This window comes from Salmo trutta, chromosome 21 (genome assembly GCF_901001165.1).
Source record: "Salmo trutta chromosome 21, fSalTru1.1, whole genome shotgun sequence".
Taxonomy (NCBI): Eukaryota; Metazoa; Chordata; class Actinopteri; order Salmoniformes; family Salmonidae; genus Salmo; species Salmo trutta.
The window spans coordinates 36,017,754-36,027,266 of NC_042977.1; the positions used below are offsets into that span (position 1 = coordinate 36,017,754).

Consider the following 9,513-nt stretch of genomic DNA (forward strand, 5'->3'; position numbering starts at 1 on the left):
GCTTGGACATGATCTCCTGCGACTGTTCTATGACCGGCACACCCCTCTTTCTCAGGTAAACGTCCATGAGTTCCTCCCATTCATGTACTGAGTACTTGTCAGACCCATCCCCTCTGAAACATAGAGGCTCTCTCACGTCCGACTGCATGACCAAGTTCATACCGAATAAATTATTAAGGGAGGGTGTGTCAGCGAATGTCTGGCCTGCACTGGAGCTCTGAGCATGTGCGCCGCTATCCTCCTTCCTCTCACCTTTCTTCCTAATTTGAGCTGATATAGACTGTCCTATCTGATGGGCGAGTTGTGTGATAAGATTTCCCAGGTCAGGACTGGCCACCTCTGAACTATCTGAGTGAGTGTCACTAGACATAATTACAGGAGCTGAGGGTGTGTCGTTAGGCACCCGAGTAGAGCAAAACTTTGGTGAATCTACATCTATAGTTCTAGCTGGGGTCTGAGGCAACTCCCTGGAAAACCTCCCTCTCCCAAGAACCAGTTCAAGCTCATCACCGAAGACATGGTCTCCTTTTCCAACAATATAAGTCATTCACTATCAATATACACAAATGAAATATGTATCAACAATTTCAAATGAATCAGTTAATCTAAGAGATATACCTAACAAAACATTAGCTTTTTTTCCCCCTTGCGTGTATAAGAGATTTCACTTCCAACCTATTTATAGCATAGCAACTCCCGGCGACCAAGCTGGTGTTGATCAACGACGATTCACAATGATCCACGCTGATCTGGGTCATGGCACCAATGTAACCGGTTCTGCACCGGTACCTTTCTGCATTGTGTTCTGGTAAGGTGTAGGTGGAAGATAAGGCTTTGGACACAATTCAGCCGGTTGTCTCTCTTTTAATGACTGCATGGAATGGATACAAATACAAGGCAAAAGTTACTGCTGCAGTCTGGACTCCATACAAGTATATTTGCCTCTCCTCCTCACGCTCTGAGCAAACTGAGGAGTAAGAGCATGGCTCCCGTTGATGACATCACAGCATTAACACAATTTAGAAAAGAAATACAATAAAATAATTCACTCTTGAAAGTAATGTAATACATCTTAAAATAATAAATTAAAATAAATATAATATTTTCGGTGAAATACATAAAGTATATTTTACATCTGTTACACAGGCAATCAATCACTGATCTGGAAATTATTACTATGAACTCATTCCAATCTTGCAATGAATTATCAGATACTTATGCTGCGTTTTTAACCAAGTGGGAGATGTGAATTTACCAGTTGTGATGTCATAACTAGTTGGATGCATTCCCGTGCTTTGAACTCGTTGAGAAACGGCGATTGGCTAATGGCCAACAAGCTGCATAAACAATAAACTAAAAGTACAGCTATCATGCTTGTAAACAAACTATAGTGTTCAAAAACCATATTAATAGATTGCTTTTTATAAGTAATGTTTTGTTGTTGCATTTAACTGAAGAAAATGCAATTATCGAGGTAATTTTCGTAGTAGATGACATCAGAGGTCAGCATGTGGGAGCTCAGGATGATAGACAAGTTTCCCACTAGTAATTACCAGTTGGAGGGCCGTTCAAGTGGAATCTTCCCAGTCATATATGGTGAATTACCACTTGGTTACTGAACACAGCATTAGGTTGCGATCCCTTGCTCAGACAGTACATGCATCAACCAATGAGTGTGTCAGGAACCAGATTGCTATAACATATGTGGTTAGCTGATACTTATCCAGGCGTTGTAAGATCTGGCATGCCTCAGCAAAGCCTGGTCAGAGGAACACACGCTTAATCTTGTGCCAATAAAACTGATTGTGGTTTCTATGGCTGCGTTTACACAAGCATCCCAATTCTGATCTTTTGCCCAAAATCTGATCTGATTGAGCAAAAGGCCAATGAGTGGGAAAAAAACAGAATTGGGCTGCCTGTTTAAACGCAGTCATATCTGTCTTATCAGATCAGTAGGCAGGTTTCCATTGACCCAGGCTTATTCAGCAAAAGCAATGTTTCAAAAAATATCATTGCTACAAGTGTAGAAATGGCAGATATAGGATATATTTTCTGAAGATTGACACAATTTTTATCCGTTTGACATGGGCCGATTTTTATTTGGTCAAACTTCTTGCATGATGGAAACTGTTTTTTTTTCAAATAAACGATGATTCACAAATAATTCTGAAGGTAGAACATCATCCAGTAGGTCTAACTATAAAGTTCCACTGCATTTATTTAGAAATGCCTACTGCTTGCAAAATCATTTTTTTCTGCTATAAAATGTTTTATTTGCAGGACAAGGATTGTCCAGACTTTCAAGAATGCCTGAATTGCTTTGGCTTGCTTTTATGGTTGACTGGATGGATGCAAGTTTCACCGTTCAATTTTTTCAGATCTAGAGGAGTGCAATTATAATATGGCATGAGACAATTATTGCATTCTGTCCATGCTGGCTTTCGAGGGCTACCTGAGACATGAAACAGATAGCCTGTGTGCACTGCCACCTGTCTCAAATGTATTAATTTGCATTTTTCCTAAATGGGTAATAAAAACACTTCAACCACATAACTTTTATTTGACACTAGGTTTTAGCAATTTTGTTTTTGTTGATGTAATGAGATATAAGAGACAAGAAATTAAAACGCACCGTAGCAGGAAATTCAATTGTCGAGACTATTTGTTTATGTCAACTTTCTAAATGTAATTTTTTTTAACAAAAAAATCACTGGAAAAGTAATGGAATAGCTAGTGATCTCATGGAAGGAAGAAAGCAATACGGCATTTCCAGAGTATTTGAACAGGTACAGAAAGAGACTTAAGCTTGTTTGGAATTGGAACTTTCCCATTTCTTATTCATCGCTTAGAAGTGTTGTAAATTCAACATCAAATCAACTGGGATATAGGGTACTATGGGGCGAGATGCACCCTGGGGTAAGACGTGCCCTCCCCCCTGTAACTCACAACAACAAAAAAATCAACAGTTCCTCTGGCTGCCGCTATTCTTGATCAACTACAAATGTCCTCTGTTTCAACATTTTCGAAGTCATTCCATCAAAACGATTTAGATGCACTATTGTAAAGTGGTTGTTCCACTGGATATCATAAGGTGAATGCACCAATTTGTAAGTCGCTCTGGATAAGAGCGTCTGCTAAATGACTTAAATGTAAAATGTAAATCAATTGAGTTTAATTGATTTAATTATTTATAATTTAGAAAAAGTTGTAGATATAATCCAATGAAGTTAGATACATATGGTTATATATACATGTAAGGAAGCCTTAATAAGATAAATCATCCATTTGTTTAAAGAGAAGCATTTTGATAGTTTTTTTAGTAAAGTAGTAATATGTTAGCTTAGTATGTTGAGGGCAGGAATCCGCCTGCCACACCAATGCGGCAAGATATCTCTTTATGGTTGATCATTTGTTTCTAGCTGTAATTTAGGCACTGGCTAGCCAAGTTAGCTAGCTAGCAACCTCACCAGCAGAAAGTCCGAGGTGAAATAAATGCTAGCCAGCTAGCATAATATGTCTATCATAGCCAGCTAATCCCCCAGTTAGCAGGAATAGGGGTTAGGGTCAGAATAGGGTTTACGGTTAGGCTAGGTTCAGAATAGGAGTTAGGTTCAGGGTCAGTTCTCCACCATTCCTAAGATAATTCTGGTTTATTTTTAGATGAGTTAACAAGAAAATATCTGATTATGGAGGCTATGGCGAAGAGGCGCTTCGTTGTGCCCTGAATGCTATTGAACATGGGCAGGGCATTAAGGCAGCTGCCCGGGCTTTTAATGTGCCACCCAAAACCCTGAGGCGCCACTGAGACAAGCAGGTCAAAACCCAGGCCACGGCCATTTGGGTGGGTAACCAGTCTTCAGTGGTTCTTTAGAATGAGACCTGGTGAGTCATACCCCAAAAATGGAAAGAGCCCTGGGATGTCCCAAAACGTACTTTTGACCTGGCGGAGAGGATGGGAATCCAAAACACATTGAATAAGGAAAGGCAGTTGGCAGGCATAGACTGGTTTTAACAGTTTTATTTAGCGGCACCCAGGATAAGCCATCCTTATATCCCACAAGCAACCAGTCTGGCTCAAGCTGAAGGCTTCACACCCACCATGATCTCTACCCCTGCCACCCCACAGGTCTCCAGTGACCTTCCTCCAAATGTTGGTAAGAAAGGGAAACACATTTTAGGAAATAGCGTATTTTATTTAACTAGGCAAGTCAGTAGAGAACAAATTCTTATTTACAATGACCACCTACCCCGGCCAAACCCTAACAACGCTGGGCCAAATTGTGCGCCACCCTACGGGACTCCCAATCACGGCTGGTTGAACCAGGGTCTGTAGTGACGCCTCTCGCACTGAAATGCAGTGCCTTAGACCGCTGCGCCACTCGGGAGCCCATTATAATTGAACCAATAGTCATGAGTTCCTGTTCAAAAGTACCAGGTCTACAAACAGCGGCCATATTGCAGTCGCCCCCCAGGCCAAGGAAAATGCCAAGTCAGCTACAGTCGACATCGTCACCCCACAAGAGGTTCCTGGAGGACAAGGCAAAAAAAAAAAAAAAGCAAAGGGAGAACGAAACCTGTGACGCTTGTTCTGTTACCAGATACAGTGCAAATACTGGCCTCATGAGCTATGCTGAAATTTAACTGGGGTGGGATTCATTTGTGACCTGTCAGAGGGGAAATGCCAGTGTTATGAAATGTTTAATCAGTTATGTTTTAATGAATGTGCCAAAAATATTAAACTGATGGGAACAGTTTAATCTTGAACTGCTGGGATTTTAAATCTTGCCTTAGTCTAGTTAAACTGTACATAAGCGTTAGAAAGGTATGCATTTTTGCAGGTGATGTATGAAAGACACTGAAACCAAGGCATAATCTTTGGGGTATATTCCCCTGATGGGCACTTCCTTAAAAAAAAAAATGTATAATTACATTTGAACTAAAATGTAAACTGCTGCCATTATCCTGGATTGTTACCTAAGCATGGCCATCAGCCACCTACAATCTCTAAACTTGGCTTGTGTCAATTTGATCTTGGGGTGGGCTACTGCTGAAAAAGTATAGCCAACAATAATCAGGTTCACTTATGACAATCTTTCAAATAGCTTTACCATTGCATGAACACCTGCTGTGACTATCATTAGCAAACTAATTATGCCAAGAGAAGAAAGTGTTACAGTTCAAGAGTAAACAGGACACTGGGTAGTCCAGAACACGAAGTCGCAAAACACTGAGCACTCACATTGTGATCATCTTCTTACAACCAGATGGTCACCTCTTGGCTATTTTGTGTAGATACCGGCTCCGCACTACTGGATTTAGGGTACAGCTCATCAGGATCATAGCATTTTGACAACCATTAGACACAAAAACCATTGTAAAGTACTCATTTTATTGAAACATGCTCAAGTCAAAGGACTTCAAATCCATACTGGGTGGAGGGGTTGTAGTTTCCAGCACTTCTCTAAATGTACTGTGATGCACACCCTTCAGGCCACCAACAATTAGATGGCTGTGGAGACAGAAAAGACAGCCATCCCTGTAACAGGTTGAAGAATTGTTAGTAACATGCATCTCATTGCCGTTGGGGGATGTTACAGTAAAATGACCGCCAATAACCAGCACACACACACACCTGACAAGCAAAGTGTTCCAGACCATTACACCAACCAGTCAACTGAACACAGAACACAATGACAGATGAGTAGGTTACAGGTTCAAGTTCATTTGGCATCCAATCTGATACATTTATAAATGTAAACTAGTCGTCAATGCCAAAATCACCAACCTTGTTTTACAGTAGGATATTTTACAAATTCACTGGGGATCCGGGTTTCAGAGTATTCCACTATTGTGAGCGGTCCAAGAACAGAGTTTTGAACCAGGCCCTGGGGTCCTGAGAACAAAAAAAATGAATTACTTCAAGCTGCATTCCCATCAGAAACTCAAGAGTGATCAGCTCAAATGAATATGGAACTAAACAGTTCATTCAGGCTTGAAATGAAGTGCCTCAAAATACCTGAATCCACACCCCTCTTCAACCGAGGCTTGCAACTCGAGTCACAGCACTTGCAGAGGTCACTTTGAGACGGGTCATCCAGCAGCTCCCATCTATGAATAAAAAAAGTTGGCTGTTGCATTGGCACTAACGTCATTATGGCCCAATGTTAAAGAATGTGACCAATACTTACTCTCCAGTCTCTTTAATGTAGTGGCAGGCCTTCTTTTCTATATCAAAAACCTCAGGGTCCCATGCAACAAGCTTACAATGAATATACACCTGGGGTGAAAGAGAACAGTCAAGAGCTACAGTATGAAAACAACCCAGTCATACCGAGAACTTGTGGTCCACTCACTTCCTCGCCTAGGGCAAACTTGAAGGACTGCAGGTAAAGCAGAATAGCAGACGAGTGGTACCTAGGCAGGAACCTGGAGTTCCCAGTCTTCCCATCAGCAAGGCAACTGAAAATGCATTGTGCAATGAGCAGACAAACAGAACTTCCATCCAGCAAATAATCAAACTTTAAAATGTATTCCATACTTTAATGGGATGAATCCCCCCAGTGCACATTTAGGCTTCGCCCTAGCACTACACAGCAGATTCAAATAATCAAAGCTTGATGACGAGTTGGTCATTTGAGTAGGCTGTGTAGTGCTAGGCAGTCAAAAACCAAAACATGGCCATAGCCATGTCTGGTACATACCCCTTGTTGGTGATGATGGGGTACACCAGGCTCGCAGACTGCAGTTCTGGTGTTGTGGCCGCCACACACTCCTCCAAGAGCAGCAGCAAGGGCTGATGGTCCTTCTGATCCACTGCTGCCCAGATGGGGATGAAAGAGCCCAGGGGAAACAGGCTGGTCTTAGCCAGACCAGTAAGGTCTTCTACATGCAACAGAGGGGAAGGGGCGCAATGCTCATACGTACTGTACAGCCACAGGTTTCAACTAGCTTTGGGCAGTGTCCTCTGCTAGGAATTTCTTTACCAGGTAAGTTGACTGAACATATTCTTACAATAATTGATGTTGTATGAGTCACTCACCATTGAGGAGTGCCATGTGGAAAACCAATCCTCCATGACCCTCAGCACTACCATAGGCAGGGATAAGGAATGGGGGAATCCACCCCTCAGGTCTACATACAAGGGGGAATGTTTGGTTTAATAATGAAGGTGGCAAAGGCTTAGGAAGATTTGATTCCAACACCATAGCTACAGTACACTACACCCAATAGAGCCCTAAAACGCAACTCAGTTCCACTGCATTTTGTTAGTCATTCCCCTCTAATCAGGGACTGATTTAGACCTGGGACACCAGGTGTGTGCAATTAATGATAAAGTAGAACCGAAAGACAGCAGGCGCCAGACCTCTTAGGGTAAGAGTTGAGTACCCCTGGCATAGATGGTTACCTTATGTAAACACACTTAATATGGTGACTAATAGCAGCAGGTTTGGGCTTTCGGTCAGGTCTGTAAGTCAGGTTGGTTGAATAGATGTGTTTTTTGCCAGTCACCTAGGGAACAGAAGGAGAAGCATTAGTCGTCACAGGATCCAAAAGGGCATACATTGGGTCAAGAGTTAGACATTACCCGTTTCTTGATGGCACAGCCATTGAGGTTGTAGTGGAATGTCGCCATCCCTTCTCCCGTGGGAAGAACAGAAAATGTGGACGGAACACAGTGTCCAAGGAAAAGACGGGCAGCATTTTCAACCAACTCTGGACTGACCTTCCATGTCACTTTAATGGAGTGTTTCTCACAATCCACATTAAAATCTAAAAATATAAATTTGATAATGTCATCATTCACATCTCAAGGGTCAGCATGCGATAAGTAGCCTATTCAAGTTCACATGGTCTCAGCGCTACGTAATCATATTATGCGTTCATTATTAGACGTACCTTCATTGGCAGCGCTTGCTGCTACAACAGCCAAAACAATTGCACATTGCCAAAGGAGAGACATGACTGATTGATCTAGGAGCGCCTACAAACTAGAAATATTTATGGACCAATTGATCCTAATCATCTTAATTCTGAACACCTGTGAGAGGTCAAGGAGCGATAATTATAGACCTAAAAACTTACCAACGTCATCAGTTTTGGTATTTCCTGGTCTGAAAACATCCTTGAATTTTTATGGGTTTTAAAAGTAAAAATTGTAATAGTCACATCTTTTCCCCATAAAGTAGTCTGCAAAGCGGAACCTATGTCTCACAAAACACGATGGACGGACGGAATAGTGACTTACACAGGAAATAAAGTTGAATCAAAAAGATTGAACAATCTGGTTTGCTCAATTTGACAGTACCACACTAAGTGTGGATTAGGTATTTTTTACATCGATTTAAAGCGTATTTTATGCGACAGTCAAAATGCTGATCAAGGTTAAGGTAAGACCAGCCATTTAATTGGTGGCCAAGCCCGCTAGTTTACATAATCAAATCAAATCAAATGTATTTATATAGCCCTTCGTACATCAGCTGATATCTCAAAGTGCTGTGCCGGGTGGATATTATAACAGAACATGGTCAAGATGTTAAAATGTTCATAAATGACCAGCATGGTCAAATAATAATAATCATAGTAGTTGCCGAGGGTGCAACAAGCACGTCCGGTGAACAGGTCAGGGTTCCGTAGCCGCAGGCAGAACAGTGGGAACTGGAGCAGCAGCATGGACAGGTGGACTGGGGACAGCAAGGAGTCATCATGCCAGGTAGTCCCGAGGCATGGTCCTAGGGCTCAGGTCCTCCGAGAGAAAGAAAGAAAGAGAGAATTAGAGAGAGCATATTTAATTTCACACAGGACACCGGATAAGACAAGAGAATACTCCAGATGTAACAGACTGACCCTAGCCCCCCGACACATAAACTACTGCAGCATAAATACTGGAGGCTGAGACAGGAGGGATCAGAAGACACTGTGGCCCCATCCGATGATACCCCCGGACAGGGCCAAACAGGCAGGATATAACCCCACCCACTTTGCCAAAGCACAGCCCCCACACCACTAGAGGGATGTCTCCAACCACCAACTTACTGTCCTAAGACAAGGCCGAGTATAGCCCACAAAGATCTCCGCCTCGGCACAACCCAAGGGGGGGGGGCACCAACCCAGACAGGAAGACCACGTCAGTGACTCAACCCACTCAAGTGACGCACCCCTCCCATGGACGGCATGGAAGAACACCAGTAAGGCAGTGACTCAGCCCCTGTAATAGGGTTAGAGGCAGAGAATCCCAGTGGAGAGAGGGGAACCGGCAAGGCAGAGACAGCAAGGGCGGTTCGTTGCTCCAGCCTTTCCGTTCACCTTCACACCCCTGGGCACAGACTATACTTAATCATAGGATCTACTGAAGAGATAAGTCTTCAGTAAAGACTTAAAGGTTGAGACTGAGTTTGCGTCTCTCACATGGGTAGGCAGACCATTCCATAAAAATGGAGCTCTATTGGAGAAAGCCCTACCTCCAGCCGTTTGCTTAGAAATTCTAGGGACAATTAGGAGGCCTGCGTCTTGTGA

The 9,513-nt window shown here is 42.7% G+C and overlaps 1 protein-coding gene across 2 annotated transcripts; it reads right to left on the reverse strand.

Moving 5' to 3' along the window:
* Positions 1–5,435: 5,435 nt before the first annotated feature.
* On the reverse strand, positions 5,436–7,972 carry LOC115157795 (uncharacterized). 2 transcript variants are annotated; one of them, XM_029706220.1, is made up of 11 exons: positions 7,897–7,972; positions 7,586–7,770; positions 7,406–7,509; positions 7,040–7,131; positions 6,702–6,882; positions 6,354–6,459; positions 6,189–6,277; positions 6,017–6,108; positions 5,786–5,893; positions 5,633–5,674; positions 5,446–5,536 (listed from the first exon to the last, which is right to left on the reverse strand). In XM_029706220.1, the coding sequence occupies exons 1-10, from the start codon at positions 7,958–7,960 to the stop codon at positions 5,658–5,660; spliced, it is 1,038 nt and encodes a 345-aa protein (XP_029562080.1). In that variant the 5' UTR covers positions 7,961–7,972; the 3' UTR covers positions 5,446–5,536; positions 5,633–5,657. The 2 variants fall into 2 exon arrangements, with proteins under 2 accessions (XP_029562079.1, XP_029562080.1); XM_029706219.1 differs by lacking the exon at positions 5,633–5,674 and having other exon boundaries at positions 5,436–5,536.
* Positions 7,973–9,513: the final 1,541 nt, after the last annotated feature.

Bases quoted from the DNA above. Each gene is read 5' to 3' on its own strand.
- LOC115157795 (XM_029706219.1), bottom strand. From the start codon at position 7,960: ATGTCTCTCCTTTGGCAATGTGCAATTGTTTTGGCTGTTGTAGCAGCA. The intron at 6,460-6,701 runs GTATGTACCAGA...ATGCATTTTCAG, and splicing joins CCCATCATCACCAACAAGGG to TTGCCTTGCTGATGGGAAGA. The intron at 5,537-5,785 runs GTTGGTGATTTT...AACCTGTTACAG, and splicing joins ATATCCTACTGTAAAACAAG to GGATGGCTGTCTTTTCTGTC.